A 23,347-nucleotide genomic window follows, 5' to 3' on the forward strand; every position below is an offset into this window, starting at 1 on the left:
CTCCCTAAAGGCCCAATGTCCGGATCCACTTAGGCTTCTCTTAAAACTCATCTCTTTATAAAAACAACAGATTGCCAGAAAAGCTCAACAGCCAACCGGGATACTGTAAGATGATTTATACGTAACCAAGGTCTTATGATGAACGACTGTTCATCATGTGTTATGACAAGAGACATATACTATAGAGAGTGGCACAAACTCACATTCTCTCCAACAACTGGGACACCCTCAGCTTCTCCAGAAGCAGGATTACGAGAACCAACAAGATGAAGATTCTGCTGCTGAGTCTCGTCTTTGGTCTGGTGTGGGCCAACCGGGAACCTCCATCTGAGGAAGCTCTCTCAAAGGTACCCAAAAGGAGCTGATCTGGGAGGAGGTCTTGGTTGTGCGTGTGTGTGAGAGACTCATGTTTACATGTCTGATCAGATTACATATATATATCCCTTGGTCCATGTATCTACATGAGGATAAAAGAACCCTTCTGTCTTTCAGCTCTTTATATATTTTTTCATCTTCTTTGTCTGCAAATAGCAAGAAAAAATTATACGCTACCATTTAGATAGCAATGAATTGTCATCATCCTTAGTGGCATTGTTTTAGCTATTTCAAGAAACTCTGAATTCTATCCTTTATGCTTGAGTAGGAATCATTATCTCATTTCATATTATTCTGCAAGGTAGGGGGTAGAACCCTACTTTGCTCAATAAGATTGAATTTCTTTGTCTTCTGAGGTAAAGCAGAAGCAAAGATTATGCGGGGTACTGGTGAGACAACAGTAAAGAGACTGACTAACATTTCTTATAGAAACTTTCCTTTTTAGATTACAGGAGAATGGCACACCATTTACATAGCATCCGATGACGTGGACAAGACACATGAAAATGGCCCATTAAGGGGTCATATCCATAGGACTGAATGCAGCAACAACTGTGAAACAACCTACATTACTTTTTATACCAAGTAAGTGGAATTTGCCTAAACGTAAAGCAACAAAACTGTTGACTTTTCTTTTTTTTCTACCAAATATTTTTATTTATTTTTTGGATGGGAAGAAATTTTTTTTTAACATCTTTATTGGATTATAATTGCTTCACAATGTTGTGTTAGTTTCTGCTGTACAACAAAGCGAATCAGATGTAGGTATACATATATCCCCATATCCCCTCCCTCTTGTGTCTCCCTCCCACCCTCCCTATCCCACCCCTCTAGGTCGTCACAAAGCACCGAGCTGATCATGAGGTCCAAGCTCAAATGTGCAGTGAAAGGTCTCTGGATGATGTTGTCGAATTTGAGCCTGTCAATTCTATTCATAGAAGAGCATTTTTGGTTTGGTGTCATATGCTTAGAGCTCATCACAAACCCCCTGAACATCTGCCTGTAGCCTCTTCTTAGAGGCCATACTGGTTGAGCAGCTCGGTTGGAATTCTGTCATTAATAATTCAGATGAAGGCAGTAAGGAAAGACTTGTCCTGAATGCCTGAAAGTTATGGCAATAGCGTAATAGCGTTCCTATCCCTAGGATCTGTGTGTTTGATTCTTCAGGTTTTGCATATATTGGAAAGAGATTATATACAGTTGCTTTCATGGCATACTTCAGTGTGAAGGGTTATACACAGAAGATTACTCACCTGGCATCTTAGCGACAAGTTTCCAGCAATAAATTAATACTTTCACGCAGTAACTGAACATTTATGGAATGTTTATTCTATTGGAGGCATTGTGTAAATGTGGGAATAAAAAATGACAAATTAAAAAATATGTCTCACCTTACAGTTCAAAACTGAATCAAGGTCACAGACATCCATGTGCAAAAAGTAACAAAAAGACTCACTGATAAAGGTCATACTGAAGTATCGATAAGTGAACGACTGTGCCAGTCATGGGAGTAGGAAACGGTTTGCACGGGGTGGTGTGTGTGGCATTTATTCACTGAACACTAAAGGAAAGTTTAAACCAAGAATCAGAGAAACAGAAGAAGTGTGCAGAGAGGCATCGCGAATTCAGGGGACGTTGGATCTTCAGTGCGGCCACGTCCTATGTGTATGAAGTGGATTCCAGAACACCAACTGGAAACAAAACTCAGACTTTGTTCTGGAGAGTTTCCTGTATCAAAAATATTAATTTTATGTTTACTATGTGGGAAATCAGCACGGATGTAGGTTTTAAAATAAGGGAATCATAAAATTCATTTTCTAAGTATGAGTCCTCCAGGAACTCACATGGTAGGGACTGTATTCAGTAAAATACTTTTGGAAAATTTTAGCAATGGAAGAAGTAGATACGGGGGTGACTGAAATCAACATTTTAAGAAAAATTTGGAGTATCAATAGCTTATTTTTCAAATTAAATGCTCAAGTTTGAAATTGTCCATCTGTAAAAATGGCGATGCCATTAAACCAAAGGATAGACTAACATATAAGGTGGAGAAAAACAAGTGTGAAAAAGAATTAATAATAATAAACGTGCCTGTGAGGTCTAAGTTTGAGATGTGGTTAATGAGTTTATACACAGCTGATCTGTGCATGGCGTGTAAATACATATTTCCATTTCTTTCTATGTCTCTGTGTGTCTGTGTCTATCTCTGTCTGTATGTCTATCATTCATTGATATTCTATTTGAAGCTTCTTACTTAAATAAGTACCACCTGAATTCACAGAAGCTGAACAACTTGCTTCAGGAGAGAGAAGACTTCAGAGTCTGTAGGAGCACCAACATTTATGGCAGAGGACAGACATGGTCTTTGGAATGGAGACAAAGGACAGAGTGGGACTGTTTAAAGGAATGGACAGCAATCCTAAATGTGGGGCGTGGCTCTGTCCTCCCTCCCCGGATGGTACGTGGCCATGTCCGGAGATATTTCTGGTTTCACATGGGAGCTGCTGGAATCTCCTGGGTAGACACCAGGGATACTGCTCCACACCCCACAGTGATCAGGACAGTCTCCCTTCCCCCAAACAAAGAATTATCCTGCCAAAATGTCAAGGGTGCTGTGGGGTGAGGAACCCTGTAATAGAACAATAAAGCACCAAGTAGTAGGGCTCAATGAAATGAGCCTAAGATTAAAAACATCTATAATTTTTAGCAATTAAAATGCATGGTAACTTTTGCAGTTCCTCAAGCGCTGAGGAATGGATGGGGAATCAGAAACGTCTTCTCTGTTTGTTTCTAAGGATTAATGGGATATGCCAAGAACACACAGCAATGGGAACAGGAAGAGAAAAAGATATTTACGGAACAGACTGTGAATGCGTGACCTTTTCAGATGGGTGCATCTTCTCAAAACCACAGAATGTGTTCAAATGTACAGTCTTAGCTCCATCCAAGACATCTAGACGTCTGGATCTGTAAACAATTTTTTCTACTAATTACAAATGCAACCCTGAAACAGACATTTAATTTTCCGAGCATTCATTTTGTTACACAACGTCAGGATAAGGTCCAAGTTTGGAATGTTGCTACTGACAGTATCTGAGAAAAAGTCCCAGAGCATTGATTTCATATGTTCCTCAGGCATGCGGAAGTTTTGAAAGCTATTTAAAATTATACCATCTCTTTCAAAATTTTTTGTATCTTTTATTTGACCAACACGATCAAATATGCTCTAACTAAAAAAATTCTTCAATATTAAAAGTTCTGTATTAACATGTTTAAGAAGTAAAACCTGATTAATTTAAATCCAAAAGATAAGTATGAGAATAGTTAAAATAACAGCAAAAATTTGAAACTAATTTTTACATAATTTAAAAGCAGCGGGGGCATTGGGACAGACTTCTATCTCTATAGTTTAAAATAACTGGAAATGATTATCAAATATCAATACTGTAATATTAAGTGATCAAATGTCTACATATTTGATTTTCCTGGAAAAAAATGTACAATGTAGCCTTCTAATCTTGGTCTGATGTGTACTTTTTCATTTTAAATGTGGATATGCAGCAACATTTTGCAATACCTTCATTTATACCTCTTTTATTACCTCTTGTACTAGGAAATAACTGTGTTATGCATTAACTTTTATTTTAATATGATTCATTTAAGTTTATAGAATTACTCTTTAATAATGGCTGTACTTGACAATTCGGTCACAAAATTCCTGAAAATGTAACACAATCATGTGTTCTTGTGTGAGAGGGCTGCAGTCCACCACCAATCATATACCTACAAATTCTGCAATGAGCAACTTTGCCATTGTGCACAGACTGTTCAGTCTCAAGGACTAGAAATCTTTACCATCTTCAGAAGAAGGGTTGTGGAAGAAGCTTGCCTACTTCAGTAGCTCTCACAACTCATTATTGACCAGGGGGTTTTTGCAGAAACTAACGCCTGTGGCCGGTGATTTGTTATGTAAATAAATACTGAAACATCTCCAGTCAATCACATTCGGGGTAACAAAAGGCAAATTAATACATCTCTGGTCAAAAGTGCGTTAACTGGTTCTAACAACACACTACGAGAAATATCGGTGAGACAGAGATCATCGTTGAAGGAAAGACTGACCACAGCGTGTGAAAAAATAAAGCATGTCAATTTGAAAATGAAAAAAGTTAACTGTATTGAGGTTTGAATTTTTTTTCTATCACTGTCTCGGGCAGAAATTATTTCCAACTGATTACTGTATCAAAGAACATGCTGGTAATCTATGCTGAAAGCATCGATGAAGACAAGACCATACACCTGACTGAAGTCGTCGGTACATATTGTAGCTTATTCTATGCAAACTAAATATGTTCATATTATCTGTATTTTTATATTAAGGACAGAAGTGCATATACACCTTATTTTTTATTAAGTACGCTGGAGCAGAAAGGTGTTCAGAAACATGGGAATTCAGACTTCACGTTGGCTGACTCAGGGATGCTGAAAGGTTGTCTACTAAAAAAATGAAGAAATGCACCCACTAGGGATTCTATCAAGTGGCTTTTTAAAATATTATACACACTTATTCTGGAGATCCAATAAAATATTCCAGGATATTCCATGAGTTTCTTGCCAAATATCACACACTGAGTGATAGGAGTAGCCAGGTCCTGACACCTAAGTGAGCCAAGATTTAAACTTTACGTTCAGCAGAGTCACCAGTTTCCAGGCGTCACTGCCTTCCTCTCAACCACAAATGCTTCATTTTTGTCACAATCGTTAAAATAATGGTTGAGACTTGAACCCAATATTCTGCAAACAACCACTGAATCCTTCAGATGCGATGTTCTCAGTCAGCTCAATCATTCTGCCCTCTGGCCAACCACACGGGGCCACTGATAGATCCCGTGTAGGCTTTCCGATATTATATCCTCATTGGAGGTGCACGGGGGTTGAAGCTTGTCTTGGACAACGACAAAGCGTGAGTTTTCTCCCCGATTAGCATGTGTGATGCGGTTAGTATGCTCTGCTGAAAAGTCCAAAGCATTTTTCTTCCCATTCACTTGATTAGGGTTCAGGAAAACCAGGGAACAAATTCTAGAATGTAGACAAAACTCAAAAGGAACACAGTTTGGAGGAATTCTGAGCTCTCAGGCCCTACCATTATGTTCTCTGATGTACATTTAGAGACTGTATCCAATCTGGGGATTCTTTAGCTCACAGGTGAGTGGTCTTTAATTTTCTCAGTAGTTGTAAGAACAGGAAAGTGATAAAATGTTCAATATTTGGACACTACTACATGGTACCATCTGAAAACCTGATGTACCTCCCTTGAAAAATTACCTGGTGAGGAGCATGGAGAGGCTGGGGGAGGCGGTGGTGGTGATGGTGAGATTTATTAGACAGTATTAGACAGTTATGACCCAGGTCATACTTTATAAACTCTGGAGGGTTCTAACGGACATCTCGTCTGCCTTACTTGCTGTGGAATCCCGCCAAAGGGCATAGTCTCAGCGAAGAAGAATTCAACAAGTTCGAGGAACTGACCAAGGACAAACGTGTCCCAACAGAAAACACAGAAGATGTCATTGCAACAGGTGAAGTCCCAGAGGCCAACGTGTATCCAAGATGAAAACACACCACTAGGATACTCGATTCAAATTTCCTATTCTCACAGTTGTCTTTTATAAAGTCTGTTATGAAATGATCCTTTGAAATAGAGGAACTTCAATGATCGTTTTCCCCCCATTCATGCACTTTGACAGACAACTGTCCTAACTAAGAACTGAGAACATCAGTTGGGTGGGTAGAAACATGATACATACGACTCCTGAGTTTTTTAGTAGGTTAAGGCTTTTTTTCTGGGGCTTACTGCTTTAAGAATGGGATACATACACAATGGAATATTACTCAGCCATAAAAAGAATGAGATAATGCCATTTGCAGCAACATGGATGGACACAGACATTACCATACTAAGTGAAGTAAGTCATACAGAGAAAGGCAAATATCATATGATATCACTTCTATGTGGAATCTAAAAAAAGAGCTCAAATGAACTTATCTAGAAAACAGAAACACACTCACAGACACCGAAAACAAACTTATGGTTACCAAAGGGAAAAGGTGGCGGGAGGGATAAATTAGGAGTTTGGGATTAACCGATACACACTACTATATATAAAATACATAAACAACAGGGACCTACTGTAGAGCACAGAGAACTCTACTCCATATCTTGTAATAACCTACAATGGAGAAGAATCTAAAAAAGTATACATTTATATTCATATATGTATCACTGAATCACTTTGCTGTACACCTGAAACCAACACAACATTGTAAATCAACTGTATTTCCGTAAAAATTAATTTAAAAAAAGAATGGCATAACAAAACAGTCCAACTTGCAAGGTGGCAAAGGCCAGGACTTCGATAAGCGTTTGGATTTAAATATCCAAAAGAATCACACTGATCGAGACTCTACAGTGGGATGCTTTGAGGACCAAGGGGGGAAATTTTGCGAAGCACTAAACTGTGAAATACAGTTAACCCTAGTGAATCCCAGTGTGAACGAATCATCTTGCAGCCACAACACGGTTTATAATTATAAATAAGATTTAGAGAAGCTGTAAGCATCTCAGACTTACACCGTATGTAATTTTCTCTGTCTTGGAGCCGTGAACACGTAACTTAGAAGCTCTCGGCGTAAGACCCGATACAGGATCACACACAACTAATTGCACCTGGTGGAAGCGTTCTATCCAACCCCACACGGGCACCTACGCAGATGGAGCTCTGTGAAATGAGTCCTGTCGGAGAATTTTTCCACTGTCTCCCCCAGCAATCGCTTGTATTTTTTTCTTTCATGCTCTCGCCAATATCATACTAAACATAATCAGCTCAACTACGTTTTTAATTTTTTTCATGTTTGTAGAAGACAACGACCTAAGGCTATAAGCAGCATTAGCACCGCTAATGCGTCAGAATTATCCACATGAAGATAAAAACAGCCTTTCCCTTCACATCATGATTTCTCCTTTCCCAGGAAGTCATGATCCTGAACTCATGGCTTTCCTTCCATGAATCGCCTATGCCCTTCTTGATGTTAGTGGATTCCTAAACGGTTAAATAAATCGATCAATATACCTACGAAGAAAGGTAGCGTACTTGCAATGCCCAGAAACACTTGCACACAGCTCGGCAGAAAACCGAGTAAGCAAAGAACCAGGAGATAATTCTGTTTAGGACGTGTAGCGTAAATCCTGGAAGTGTCTTGGTGAGAAGAGAAAATAAGTCACAGATGCTGCTTTTATAATGTGATATGAATCTCCCACCAGATGTCGCTTGAGAGACGGGACTGGCTAGTCAGACTACTTCAAAAAAGAGCCAGTGCTTTCCTCACTAGAACCAGAAAACACCTCAATTATTACGGGGTTGAGCTGCGTTCATGTGCTATGGGGGGTGTGCGTGTCCCTAAGGATTCGGCAGAATGCAGTATCATATGACCGACACTGTAACTTAGAGGAAGCACCAGCTGATACCCTCTCACCACACCTCACGTGCTTGTAGCTCTTTCCCGAAATGAGATACTTCATTTTTCCTTAGAGTGTGGTTAGTCATCGAAGACGAGAAAGGAGCTAAAATCTGATGAGGTTAAGCCATAGGGAGAGAGTCTAGTTAAGATGCAAAACAAAGCCCTTGCACATGTGATACACGAAGCCCAATTATGATTAGATTATGATTAGTCCAATACTCTACAGAACCTGTTATGATCAGGGGACCATAGTACCAGGATACCTACATACAGTCAGGGTCACTTCTTAGGTACATAGAATTCCCAGTGACCTACTATAGCAATGAACAAAATGCTTAGCATGTAGGAGATCAACATTTTCTTAACCGAAATCCACCAATGGATTTCCACCAATCCACCGGCGGGCTACATGAGCAGCTTCAGGTGACGAAAACCCAAAGGCTGGTACAGGACTTCTGGAAAGACTGAATGAGGAGCTCATAGAACTCTCTCCTCCAACAAGATAGCTGTGAAACTCACAAAACTATGAACTTATCACAGACAACTATGTTAGGGTTCTGGAAATTAGTTAAGGGTGTACAACAAGTACGAAAAATACTGACTCAAGAAAAAGCACTGAATGTTGGTTAAAAAGAACAGGGTCTGTGGTGTCTGACTCAGGGCTGCTACTGTCCCGTCTTCTCTCCAAAGACGAGCAGCCTTGCTGCTGATGGAGTGCGCTGACTGATTTCCAGCTGTGCATAAACATCCCGTATCAGGGGTGTTTTCAAAATCAACAGCAACTGATTGGTGGGAAATGATGGGAAAAAGAGCCTCATGGTTACCCCGAATGATCAGAGTGCTGGACCGGGCAAGAGACTAGGTGAAAAACGTTAAGGGAAGTGGGAAAGGTGAGACAGTCCTGGACAACTCTGGAAACCTCTGGCATGTTCCCGGGGATTTGGAAGGCTGTATGCACATGCAGGGCTGCAGCAGCGCCAGGAAAGACGGAATAGGGCGTTGGTTACCTACTTTCCCAGCGCTCCCTGTAAACCGCGTGCACTTTGAATGCATGTTGCAACCCACACGCGGGTCTCCTAGGGCAAGATGTTTGTGCCTTGCTGGCTCAAGTTGTTTAAAGAAAACGGAATAATCAGTGGTTGACGACTAAGCTAGGCTGACTCAGGGCTAACCACTAAGAAGCCAGCCTTAAAAATAAAAACAAGAATTTAAAAGAAAGGGGTGGGGGGGGTGGGGGAACTCCCTGGTGGTCCAGTGGTTAGGACTCAGCGCCTTCAATGCTTTGGCCCGGGTTCAATCCCAGGTCGGGGAACGAAGATCCTGCTAAGCCATCTGGCACAGCCAAAAAGAGAAAACGAAAAAGAAAAGAAAAGAAAACAAAACAAACTGAGCAGAGACATCAGTGGCTTCACACTGCAGGGAACAGAGACTCTAAAAATTATTATAGGCAAGCCACTAAACAAAAAACAAAGTTTCCTGAGCCCCTCATTCAAAAAAATAACAACAGTAAAACAAAAATATGAAAGCAACGGAAATCCCAGAGAAAGTCAGAATTCAAATTTGTTACTCTATAATGATCTAAAATGTCCAATTTTTCAACAAAAAAGTCTATTAGATATAAAAACAAAGAGGCAAGGATAGCCCATAAATAGAAAATAATCTAATGGAAAGGCCCAGATATTGTTCCAGGAGAAAAATACTTAAAATCAGCTATTACTAATATTTTCAAATAAGAAAAAAAAAAGATTTTTAAAATAATGAGTGTAATGACAGTAACACACCTCCAAAAAAGGCTTCTGATAAAGAGATAAAACTTCCTTTAAAAAAAGAAAGAAATTGAAAATCTGGAGTTGAAAGTTATAAAATCAATGAAAAATTTACTAGCATGACTAAGCGGTAGATGTGACCTGAAAGAAGAATGAAATCAGTGAATCGGAAGCTAGGTCAGTAGTTACGATCATGCTGAGGAAGAATAAGAATAAAAAATGAGAAAACATGAACAGAGCCTCACAGACTTATGGAATTCCATTAAGAATATCAACATATATCTAATGGAGTCGTAGAAAGGAAAGGGAGAGAAAAAGTACAAATTTAATTAGCAAATGGGTGAACACTTCCCAAATCCAATGAGAAAACAAACACACAACAACAAAAAACGAATCTCTATTCCCAAATGCTCAAGAAACTCCAAGTAGAACAAACATAAGGACATTCACATCTAGATACATCACAGGAAATTTTCCAAAAGCCAAGGATAAAGGGAACATCTTGAAACTGGCAAGAGAAAGATGACCCACCAAGAAAAGGAACCTCAAAACGATTAACAGCTGAGTGTTTATCAGATGTGATGGGGTCTAGAGAACAGTGGGATGGCATATTCAAAGGGCTAAAAGAGAGAAAAAAAGGCTACCCAGCAAAAACCCTGTATCCAACAGAGCTATTCTTCAAACACGGAGGCCAAATAAATGCCTTCAGAGGTAAAGGCGTAGAGAATTGATGACTAGCATACTTACCTCAGAAGACAGACTAAAAGAAGTCTACAGCTGAACATGGTAACCTGAATGCTCATAAATAAATAAAGACACACAGACTAGTCATAAAGGTTTCTACATAGGTAAGTATGAGAGAGAGTGTTAGTATGTATTATACAGACCTGTATCCAGGAGGAAATTAGTGTTATGTGTTGAAATATGTCCCCTCCCAAATTTCCTATATTGAAGCCCTATTGCCCAATACACCAGAATGTGACCATATTTGGAGATGCAGCCTTTAAAGAGGTGATTAGGTATAATGAGGCCATTGGATGGGTCCTACTCCAATCTGACTGGTGTCCTTATAAGAGGAGGAAATTTGGATACACAAAGAGACACCAGAGATTCATGAGGACAGAAGAGAGGCCATGTAAGGACAGAGAGAGAAGGTCAAGCCAAGGAGAGACGCCTCGGAGGAAACCAGCCCTGCCAACACCTGGATCTTGGACTTAGAGCTTCCAGGACAGTGAGAAAATACTTGTCTGTCATTTAAGTTGCCCAGTCTGTGGTAATTGTTATGGCAGCTCTAGCAAACTCATTCAATTTCCTATAATCATCTCAATAGATAAAGAAAAAGTAACTGGCAAAATTTAATATATTAATCATAAAAATTATTGGGAGGGCTTCCCTGGTGGCGCAGTGGTTGAGAGTCCGCCTGCCGATGCAGGGGACACGGGTTCGTGCCCCAGTCTGGTAAGATCCCACATGCTGCAGAGCGGCTGGGCCCGTGAGCCATGGCCGCTGAGCCTGCGCGTCCGGAGCCTGTGCTCCGCAACGGGAGAGGCCACGACAGTGAGAGGCCCGCGTACCGCAAAAAAAAAAAAAAAAAAAATTTCTCGTAACTATAGATGCAAATACCCTCAGCTTCATAATTACAAAAATTATATATCTGTGTGTATATACGTATATATGTGTATTGATAGATAGATTATACATCATGACCAAAAGGGATGTATTTCAGGTATGCGAGGGTGATTAACATCCCAAATCCAATCAAAATAACCCATCACATCAGCAGGCAGAAGAAAATCATATAATCCTATCACCGATGCAGAAAAAAAGGACTTGAAAAAAAGTAAAAACTCATGGGAGAAAAACCAGTAAACTATCAACAGAGGGGGAATTTTCAACTTGATAGTAAACATCTCTAAAATGTCTACATCTAACATCATATTCAATATTGAGAAAGCACATGATTGTAGCCTAAGATCAGGAACAGGGCAAGGGTGTCCTATGCAACATCGTGCTAGAAACCTACCTAGAACAATATAATAAACCAAGGAAATAAAGTGTTTACAATTTGAAAAGAAAGAAAGAAAGCTGTCTCTGTGTGCAGATGACATCACTGTTTAACTAGAAAATCCCAAAGACTTGACAAAATATTTGTAGAACTAATAAAGGACTGCAGTCAGGTTGCAGGATATAAAATCAACATAAACAGCTCACACATGTGGGTGGGGTCAGCTAACTGAAGTCTGGAGTGGGAAATCTGAACCCAGCAGAACAAGCTACCATTCACGAATGCATCCAGCTCATTACAAACGCTGTCGTTTTACAGCAAGAATTAAGACAGTGTCTGCAACTTGAACCATGTGGCTCTGCCCATGAACCAGAACCAGACGATGTGCTGTCTGGTGAGGCCCCCCTTTCTGGATCACAGACTTCTCTGCCTGTGTCCTCACATGGGGGAGGGGCTGGGGGCTCTCTGGGGTCTCATTTTAAGGGCACTAATCCCACTTATGGGGGGGCACCCTCATGACTTCATCACCTCCCAAAGGCCCCCAACAGCATCACATTGGACTTGACGATCCGACATGAGTTTTGGGGGGACGCAGACATTCAGACCATAGCAGAATGACCCCAGTAACACAGCTACAGGTTTTGTGCTGATGACAGGCCCGGGGCTCAGACCTCACTCAAGGGAGGAAGCGGGGTGAAGACTCTGATCGGTTATCGAGGGTGGTCTGATGTTGAGCCTGGGGAGCTGTCTCCACTGACTCAGCAGGAATCTTGCTAAAATCGGAAAATGAAAAGACAGACCCTGCAGCCCAGAGTCAGCGCCTAGTTGGGAACTGCTCAGAGGAGCCGGACCAGAGTTTGGTCCGGGAGAGACTGTGACCCTCCTCTGCTCCAGCCCACTTGTCACACTGGTACAGGCTGTCCCTTCTCCACAGTGCTGGGTGGGGGGGGGGGGGGGGGGCTCAGTGATCCTGGACACCCATTCCTGCCCCCAGGACTCCACAGGATCCCCTCGGGGGCGTGAGACAGGCAGACTTCGCAGAGATCTTGGGTTCACGTCTGTCACAATCACTCCACCACGATAACGCGAGTCACACGAATTGTTTGCCGTCCTAGTGCATACAGAGGTTGCTGACACTCTGCTTCAGTCTGTTATGGGTACAGACTGATGTCCAAACAATGTACACACCTTAATACTTTATTGCTAAAACTTGCGAACCAGCACCTGAACTTTCTGAAACTCAGAGTAGTGAGACCACTCATCACAGATCAAATAACGAAAGTCTGAAATATTCCAAGAATGACTACCAGGTGAGAAAGTAAGGCAATGCCGTGGGAAAATGGGCACCAGAATTGCTCGACGCGTCGATCTGTGAAAAATGCGGTATCTGCAAACCACAACACCGAGGTCACCCTCAACAAGCACCCAGGGGGTGCGCGCCCACCTGCCCAGCAGTAAGCACCAGGTCAGGTCAGGTCCAGCCGTCCTGACCCTAGAGCCTGGGGGCACCTTCCTCCTCAGCTGCCCCAGGACACTGCAGAGAACCCTATGCTCTGGGAGGATGGGGTCTACTTCTCTTCCTGGAAAAAAAAAAATTGTTTCCCCAAAGGAGGCTTTCCTGGGGTGAGACCTCCCTGCCTCCGCCTTTCCATCTCTGGCTCTAGGGTCAGGAAACAAGGCTCCGGGATCGGCCAGGAGGTGACAACGCAGGGCCCTGGACAGAGTCTGAGTGTCACATGTGTCACCTGCATTTTCATTAGGATTAAGAAAAACAGGCTCCTTTGCGTTCCCTGCTGGATCCTAACTTTACACCTCACTGGCACTGGTTTATTCTGATGTGATAACATCAGAGGCTGTACACCAAGTATTTCAGCCCATTTTTCTTTCCGTTTACAAAATAAATCTACTTGCAAAGTTGGACTATAACTGAAGGGTCTATATTCAGGCCTTTTTGCTCTGGAGTCTGAAGGGTAGTGTGGCCATGCAGGGTTAAGAAAAAGGGAAGGAAGGGAGGGAGGGAGGGAGGGAGGGAGGGAGGAGGGGGAAAAAACAATCCTTTCCTTTCCTATAGATTCATGACTCAAAGTCACCCAGTTCTGGAAGGTGCAGCCTAAAGGGAATCACAAGAGGACGGTGATTTAGCATCTCCCATTCTAAAGGGGCTTTGCTTCCAAGTGGTCACAGCAATGAAATCTAAGGGTCCTCGCTGCGGTCACCAAAAACCTCAGTCCCCAGTAGCCTGTTCTTAACAACACAACCAGATATAAGGATCAGGGACAAATGAGACCAAAACAAGACCAAAAAGCAGAGCCTGGCCTCTCCCCCAGCAACGAGGACCTCAGCAGCTGAAACCTTTTCTCTCATCTCCAAAACCCCGCCCGCTGGGCCGCCAGCCACGACCTGCATAGAATTGCAAAACAATCTAGAGCCAGGTGCGTTGGTGTAACAAAAATACTCACCCGAAGGCGTCTTCCTACACAAACCCGAAAGCCGCTTCTTCCCTGGGAGACCAAGGCAAGCTCAGGCGGTCGGTGGCCCGTGGAGGGATCAGGGGCCGGTGCTGGAACCAAGGGACCCGCGGCCACTGCTGCTCACGCAGCAGCTCTCAGCGCCCCCCGGGGGCCACGACCCCCGGGCAAAAGTCCCTCTGGATTCCCTCCCGCTGGCTTCCCAATGGGTCACCAAACCAAGTTTGTTTGGCCCGACGCACAGCAAGCAGAGATGCCACGCGTGGAAGCGAGGAGAGGGTCCCTCCGGGAGGCACCAGGCGAGGAGCGGGGAGGACAGGTATCCAGTGCGCCTGCGGGAAGGCTGGCCCAGAGGTTGATGGGTCAGGACGACGCCGCGGCGTGGCGTGAGCGCGGGCGGCGCACGCAGGGCGGGCACACGTGACACGGGTCAGGCGCGGGAAGGGCCCTCCTGCGCAGGCGGGACGAGGCTCCAGGCCCGGCACATTCACGAGGTTCCGGCGGACATGCGCGCAGGCCCAGGGGCGGGGCCCTCGGTCCCATCCAGTCTCGCGCAACTAGACGCGGCTGAGACTACAGAGTTCACGGAAAGGAGGTCCTGCAAACTGCGCCCTGTTGAGGTTCCGTGACTTTGATTAAAGAAGAAGGTTTTTAAAGCCATAATAAATAAATACATAAAATAAAGACTTATTAGTCCGCAGTGTGGATGGACGGCATTTTGTTTACCCGTTCATCCTTTGATGGGCTTTGGGGTTGTTTTAACCTTTTAGATACTGTAACCGGTGCCGCTGTGAAGGGTCGTGTACAAGTACCTGTCTCAACACCTGTTTCAGTTCCCTTGGATGTGTGCACAGGAGTGGGATTGGCTGCCATGAGTCTGGAAGGGGGAAATTTCTAGAATGCTTAATCAATGTGACTTTTCTGGGGGAGAATGACGAAATGCCTTGGAACTTGAGGGAGGTGATAGGTGTAGAACATTGTGAATGTACAAAAAGGCACTGAATTTTACACATTAAAGTGATTAAAATTATGAAAAATAAATCCTTAAACAAGGTGTTATGTCTGGTTGTTGCTCCTAAATTAGACAAAACTCTTTTTTTTGCGGTACACGGGCCTCTCTCTGTTGTGGCCTCTCCCGTTGCGGAGCACAGGCTCCGGACGCGCAGGCTCAGCAGCCATGGCTCACGGGCCTAGCCGCTCCACGGCATGTGGGATCTTCCCAGACCGGGGCACGAACCCATTTCCTCTGCATCGGCAGGCGGACGCTCAACCACTGCGCCACCAGGGAAGCCCAAGCTCATTTATTTTTAATGAAGTTAATTGCATGGGTGGGTCTGAGTCTGGCGTTTTTTCAGGTTTCTATTTGCCTGTTGATTCAGTTCTTCTGTCCCTTGGACTTAATTACCCTGTAGACACCAACCTCACCTGTATCAGGTTAGTCAAGTAATGTTTAAGGTTTTATTTTAATTTGTCTACTGTTGTTTATCTGTAGCTTTTAAAATGATGTTTGTGGTTGCAGATACATGTGTAATTTACCCAGTGTGTTCCCTTATTTCAAGAGACAACACCTGGCCAGACTTGGTGTGCTTTTGTTCGTTCCTCAGTCACTTCAAAGAGAGGACTGTGTTTTGTTTACAGTTTTATAGGTTGAATGAAACATCTGATACAAGCTAAACTATCATCGCCACTTGAAAGATTGATTTCCCTTTAAAAAGCATTCAACGAGAGTCACTGAGAGGGAAAATGAAGACACGGTCATTTCTGTGAACTGAGAAATCAATGATAAAATTCAACAGACATTTATGATTTTTTTATAAACACGACTGGGGCTTCCCTGGTGGCGCAGTGGTTGAGAGTCCGTCTGCCGATGCGGGGTGGGCGCGGGTTCGTGCCCCGGTCCGGGGGGGATCCCGCGTGCTGCGGAGTGGCTGAGCCCGTGAGCCACGGCCGCTGGGCCTGCGCGTCCAGAGGCTGTGTTCTGCAACGGGAGAGGCCACAGCGGTGAGAGGCCCGCATACCACAAAAAAAAAAAAAAAAAGAAAACATGACTTTTAGCCAAGTAGTGATGGAAGAAACTTTCATTAATAAAGACTGTTGGCAAAAAATGTATTTTTAAAAATCACTAAAAAAGGATGGAGCCATATGCTATACATATGTATTGGAAAGGAAGATAAACACCCACATTTCTGCCTGAGGACAGACTACCCATCCTTTCATGTTTAATCCAAATACTTTCTTCTTCACTTTTTGGCTCTTCGTAATGTGTTCATCCTTTGTATTCTTTATCTCCCTTAAAGTATTTTATAATATAATTTTCTAGTTTCTTTTGTAAATAGACTACACGTCCCTTGAGGTGAGTATGGTACTGCAGAATTCTTTGCTTAATGAAGTATTTCTCAGACAGAACAAATATTTCAAAACACATTACTTTGCACAAGAAAAACAAGAACATTTTCAGTCATTAATTGGGGCAGAATAGAATTTGTCTTCTGTGTTGCCATTCATCACCATTGCTGCTGACTCCTCATTAATCATATGGGGCTCCACCCCTGAATTCCCTTTTCTGAACCTATGCCTATTGTCTGAACATCATTCTTTCCATTGCTCTGCTCTTAAAGTGGAAATCCGTAAAAACATTTTGAAATTTAGCATTATGAACTATTTCATTGTTTGCTCCACATCAAATGCAAACTACTTAAAAAAAAAAAAATCCGGAGTTTCATTTAGGTGTCTATGTGCTATTTTATTCCCCAAATATATTTTGCCAGTAAAGTCTATGGCAATATGTGTCTCTTGTACTCTCCATAACTCTGAGCTCTCAGTGAATTTGTTTGCACCCAACAAAAATGACATCAAGGGCTTCCCTGGTGGCGCAGTGGTTGGGAGTCCGCCTGCCAATGTAGAGGATATGGGTTCGGGCCCTGGTCTGGGAGGATCCCACATGCCACGGAGTGACTGAGCCCGTGTGCCACAACTACTGAGCCTGTGCTCTAGAGCCCGTGAGCCACAACTACTGAGCCCACGTGCCACAACTACTGAAGCCCGCGTGCCTAGAGCCCGTGCTCCACAACAAGAGAAGCTGCCGCATTGAGAGGCCCATGCACCGCGATGAAGAGTGGCCCCTGCTCGCCACAACTAGAGAAAGCCCGCGCACAGCAACAAAGACCCAACGCAGCCAAAAATAAATAAATAAAATAAATAAATTTATTAAAAAAAAAAAAAAAAAAATGACATCAAGAGCTGATGAAAGATAGGAGGCAATAGGTCACAGGAGAAATGCAGCCAAAAACAACACTTACTAAAGACAATGAAGCTCTGCTGATTTAAGTAGATATTATTGTGTGGACAGACGCTGATTCATGTGTTAATTATACAACCCCTTTTCCCTTGGGGTATAAGGGTGATGGGAAGAGACATTATTCAAAGTATTTGCAATATAAATGGACTTCTTATTGAATGAAAGCAAGGTTTCTACAGTTGTTATTAAATATATGATGACAGGGACTTCCCTGCTGGCACAGTGGTTAAGAATCCGCCTGCCAATGCAGGGGACATGGGTTCGAGCTCTGGTCCAGGAAGATCTCACATGCTGTGGAGCAACTAAGCCCATGTGCCACAACTACTGAGCCTGCGCTCTAGAGCCTGCGAGCCACAACTACTGAAGCCCACGTGCCACAACTACTGAAGCCCGTGGGCCTAGAGCCCATGCTCCACCACAAGAGAAGCCACTGCAGTGAGAAGCCCGTGCACCGTAATGAAGAGTAGCCCACGCTCACTGCAGCTAGAGAAAACCCGTGTGCAGAAACCAAGACCCGAGCCAGCCAAAAAGAAACAAATTAATTAACTAATTAAAAATATATAGAGAGGGCTTCCCTGGTGGCGCAGTGGTTGGGAGTACGCCTGCCGATGCAGGGGACACGGGTTCGTGCCCCGGTCAGGGAGGATCCCACATGCCGTGGAGCGGCTGGGCCCATGGGCCATGGCCGCTGAGTCTGTGCTCTGCAACGGGAGAGGCCACAGGAGTGAGAGGCCCGTGTACGGCAAAAAAAAAAAAAAAAAAAAAAAAAAAAATAAATATATATATATAAAAAGAGAGAGAGAGAGAGAGAGAGAATGATAGATACAATGGTTATAAGAAGTTTGACCAGTGAGACAGACCATTAAAATAGTTTTAAGAATTTTAAGTGAAATGGTTGCAGTTTGAATAATGGAAGCAACCTTAGGCACCAGGGAGGAAATATGAACCATTAAAAAAAAAGTTATCTTTAAAAATTATTTTCAAGGATCTTTCTCGAGTTGACAATATATCAAATCCTGGAGAAGAGGTATCTATTGCAACTGGATCGAGCTTATATCAGTGTGGATCAATGAACCCTCCCAGGTTACAGGGAGTTAAGAAGCTGTCAGGAAGGATTAGTCAAAGACTAAATGGCACTTCCTGTTTTAATAAGAAACAAGTGAATTAACATCTCCTCACATAGTTACCGTGTATGCGTGTGTGTGTGTGTGTGTGTGTGTGTGTATGAGATAAGAACACCTAACATCTACGTTCTAAGCAAATGACAAGTATATGTGCAATACTATTGATAGTCACCATGCTGTGCATTGCGTCTTTCTTTAAATCATAGAAGCTGTTCTGGTAATTATAACTTTAAACAAAACTAGGCATCATTTTAATTTATGTCAGTTAAAGCTTTGAAATTGAATATTTGCTTATGTTGAGGAGTCAGCAAGTGCCAGGCATTTCCTTGACGATTGTTTGTCAGAACCTGTCATGTTGTTTCATGCACTGTGCCTTGACAACATGGCAGCCTACAGAATGAGTGTTGATGCAAAGATGAAAAGGGCTCCACAGAAGTCTCTTTGTGATCTGGGGGTGGGTGGGAGGGTCTCTCAGTCTTGGGAAAAAAAGGGTTGGTAAGAGAATGACCTTGGATCGAGGTCCAAGACATAACAAAAAGAATGTCTTATTGTTTCAGATAGCCCATTGGGAAGATCAGTAGAAATATTTGATACTGTAATTACCTATAAATGGATGAGCAATTCTATTTTCACACGTTTATGAACTGTGAACTGGTTATGCTTTTGACACCCATTTGTTGAAGGATAGTCTTTGCATGTCTCAGGAAATTCGTATTATCTCCTTAAACATTTGTGCTGAAGACATATTTTCTGGTATGAGGTGAAGTGACCCACTTTGAAGTCAAGCTCCAGGAGACATTAGCCCTCTACAACAAAGGAAAGGCATTTAATTACAAACTATCCCCTTTAAACGTGTTCTGCTGTCTATTAGCAAGTGTCTCCTTTTAGCTTCACTTTTTTTTTTTTTTTTTAACCCCAGCCATTAACTGCTTGTCCAGTTGGAGAGCAAATGAGAGTCTGTCCAAATTCACTTGGCTGTCTCCTACAATTCAGGACCTTCTGTTAAGTGTTCTGTAGGTGGCCTACTGGGAAAGTACTTCGACAATGAAATTAATAAAAGCTCCAACTCTATCATTCTTCGAGCAGCCACACTGAATCAGACCCCTTCAAGGACCAGAATAAAAGAAATGGACAGGCTCTTATTTTGATAATTTATTAGCTCCAGGGTGAACAATTTCTTTCCAGGGCCCTAAGAAAGAGAAAACCAAACAACCAACAAAGAACTAAAAAGAGAATACCTAATATGTCAAATGTAAGCATTCTTGCTTTTTTTTTCCGTGGAATCTAATTTTTAGTTATCTCTTAGTGTAGAAGCCATTCAAACATTATCTTTAAAGATTATCAAAAACAGAAGGAAACAAACATGTGCTAAACAAACTTCACTGAAACATACAAAATAGGCTTTTATGAGTTCCCTTTGCCTCTCTCTTATCCTCTTTGTAAGTGAATGCTGTTTCTTATGGCAGCTTCAAGTGTGAAAAATCAAAATTGTCTTTTTAATTAAGTCTAAAATTTCCCTTTTCCTTCACTTTCTTTCTAAAATAAATCGAGACAACAGGTGAGAAAAATCAAGTCCATACTGAGTGAGTCAACTGCCAACTACAGAAGCCTAATAAGTCTTTGTGCTAACTTTCAGCTGACTGGTACCTATTTGCAAATGTCATAATTTCCAGGAAAACATCATGGTCTACAAACCCCCGCTTCCTGGAATGAAAAAGAAAGTGGTATGAGGGAAGTTATTTTTGGATGATTGTTGGAACATTTTCTGCTTAAACGATTGAGTTAATAGTCTCCTATTTAAATACTCATTTTTCTGACAATCTAAGTGAAATGTTGAGAACGTATGAGAATGGCTCTCTCCATCATTTGTGTGGCTGGTGACCACACGGACGAAAATTAAAAGGAAGAAATTACGTGTGTCTGCAGATATGCAAAATATACAATGCGTACATTCCTGTGTGGACATACATAGGTTATACACATAAGAATGTACATAAAACAACAACACACACAATGATATATATGATTACATGCATATAAATGGGTGTCTGTACCTATATACACATATATGTGTATATACACAAAGAAGTATCCATACAACATATATGCACATATATATATATATTCCTGTCCAAAAGGATAAGAATTATACAGTGTATATAGTTTTTCATGAGTTTTATGTACGCATGTAAAACAGATTTAACATTTAAGAGTTTTTCTGATAACGATTATTTAAACATGTACCAAGATCTTCTTTATTTATTACTTCTCTGTTCAGTCATTCAAAAAACATGTATTTATCAAATACTCTAAAAAAAAAAAAATGCCGTTTTCAAGGACAGTACCACAAAAGTGTGGTTTCTATATAAATGTATAACAGTTCTTGCATGGAGTCATCTATTTTTAAAATAAATGTTAAAATCCTGGAATTAAAGAAAAATTAATATGTCCGTAGTGAATTAAGACATACACTGCAATTCCAAATCCACAGAAAATTACTAAACTGAGCTTAGAGTCGGAAATGTCAAATTTTGGATTCACTTGAGAGTACAGTGGCTTCAAAGGTAGCCCTGAAGAGACATATTGGCTCCTGGTTAGTGCAGATGAGAGAAACCATGTTTGATAACTCTCCTGCATCCTAGTGTGTTTTCAAAGATGCTAGCAGCTGGTTAAGAAGCATAACCAGAATATATAAGAATTTGTTATCCTGTGATAAACCGTAATGGAAAAGAATAGGGAAAAGAATGGGTATATATATCTGTACCACTGAATCGCATTGCTGTACAGCAGAAATTAACACAACATTGTAAATTAACTCTATCTGAATAAAATGAATTTTTAAAAAAGAATCTATTACAAGTTAGAAAAATCTGGTAACATAGCTTAAGCTAGAACGTAGCCCAAACATGAGATTTGCTGTCCAAGCAGACTTCCAAAGTTTTCACGAATTTGAAATCATAGAGCATAACGGCCGTTTTAATTTTTTCTTCTGGGAATTAAATGTGTCCAGTAATAGACTCTCGTGTATGAAATGAGAGAAAGCAGAGGGAAGAATGCTAGCAGGACCAGACATGAGGAGACGTTGTCACTAGGTCAAAGGACAAGAGATGCAGTTTCCATTATGTTACTTATTTACATGCCATAAACGCTGCTAAAAGGTGACTAGAAGAACAGATACTATTAAAATTGTGTAGAGGGAGAGGGAAGGAAGGGTCACATATGCAAACAACATGTTCATCAACCATCAGCCACAGCAGGAAGGCATTACGTTGTCCTTTTTGCTTTTAATGGTGATAAAACCATATTAGTATTACTGAGACAAAGACCAGAAAAGCCGTGTGATTATGGAAACAATTCCATTTAGTTAGCCAGGAGGTTGGTGCAGAATGGACCTTTGTAAATAAATCTTTTACTTTACTGCTTTTAGCCGTGCCCAAGTTTTTTTTTTTTCTTTTTTGTTAAGCACCTTTACCAAAACTGAACTAATTGAGTTTTAAGAATTTTAGCAAAGAGAAGGAAAGGGAGAGAGAGAGGAACTCAAGACTGTCAAATGAATTGCTGTACTGCTCTATAAATAGTACCTTGTAAGGGACGGTACAAAGGAAGTGACCAGAAAGGAACAATTGGAACATAAACATTGCAGTAAATTCTGATACCAAAGACAGAGCACAGCCCTTATATCCTACTCTTGGTCAACCATGAATAATTAGATCATATATCAAAAATTCTTAAAATCACATACAATAATGCAATAATCATGAATATGATTATAATTCATTTACTATAGTTAGGGAATGAAAGTGACCCAAGGATATGTGCGTATTGTATAAAAGAGTATAACTGTGTATGGTTGGGTTTAAAATTTTAAATTGTTTGGATTTATCCATCAAGATCGATATATAAATAAACACTGCTCTAGATGTTTTTCAGTTCCTAAAAAAAAGAAATCATGGTTTTGAATGCAAATATATTTTTCTTATTTCCTGGAAATAAAGCCACAACATTAGGTTGTAAACTTCTACCAATATTCCTCGTACATATGAAATCCTCATTTCTTACTCCCAGTTCTTGGTTTAAAGTTAAGAGAGCCTATTTACAAAATGGCTAGAGACCATGCCTTACTTCCAGAGCACTAAAACAGAAGTTATTTTATATACCTTATGGAGAGTCACTACTATAGCATTAATATCACATTTTAAATGGAATTTGTCCTTTTCCTCTCTTATGATTCCAAAATAATATATACCTTTTGACATAAACATAAAACTCAGGCAATTACAAAGAAAAAAAAAGAAAAGTCTTTCCCAACTATAACATTTACAACCACCTATAAAGACTATGGTTATTTATCATCTCATTGCAGATACAGATTAGATAGATATGGATAGACATAGATGCAAACATAGATGGCGATAGTGATAGATACCTCAATTAAGGTTTCTACAGATACAGATTTAATGATTACAGTTTTACTCATGGAAACACAGGCAATGTAGACACACACAAAGATAAGTTATGGTAAGAAATTTATCTAATGATGACTTTGTAAGAAAGCGGTGTGGTAAAGACCTTATTGAAAAAATATGTGAATGGCAGTTGCTATGACCTTGAGAACTATAATGGGTTTGAAAGTGGAAAAAACTGAAATTTGAGAGTCTATCAAGACCATCAGGGCTTCCCTGGTGGCGCAGTGGTTGAGAGTCCGCCTGCCTATGCAGGGGACACGATGCAGGTGCCCCTGTCCGGGAAGATCCCACATGGCGCGGAGCGGCTGGGCCCATGAGCTATGGCCG

The 23,347-nt window shown here is 41.5% G+C and overlaps 1 protein-coding gene across 1 annotated transcript; it reads left to right on the forward strand.

Moving 5' to 3' along the window:
* Positions 1 to 266: 266 nt before the first annotated feature.
* On the forward strand, positions 267 to 5,989 carry LOC116747751 (allergen Bos d 2-like). Its single transcript, XM_032620279.1, has 4 exons — positions 267 to 347; positions 821 to 960; positions 4,593 to 4,690; positions 5,814 to 5,989. The coding sequence occupies exons 1-4, from the start codon at positions 267 to 269 to the stop codon at positions 5,987 to 5,989; spliced, it is 495 nt and encodes a 164-aa protein (XP_032476170.1).
* The last annotated feature ends 17,358 nt before the right edge of the window (positions 5,990 to 23,347 follow it).

The sequence above is a fragment of the Phocoena sinus genome, chromosome X, assembly GCF_008692025.1.
Source record: "Phocoena sinus isolate mPhoSin1 chromosome X, mPhoSin1.pri, whole genome shotgun sequence".
Lineage (NCBI taxonomy): Eukaryota > Metazoa > Chordata > Mammalia > Artiodactyla > Phocoenidae > Phocoena > Phocoena sinus.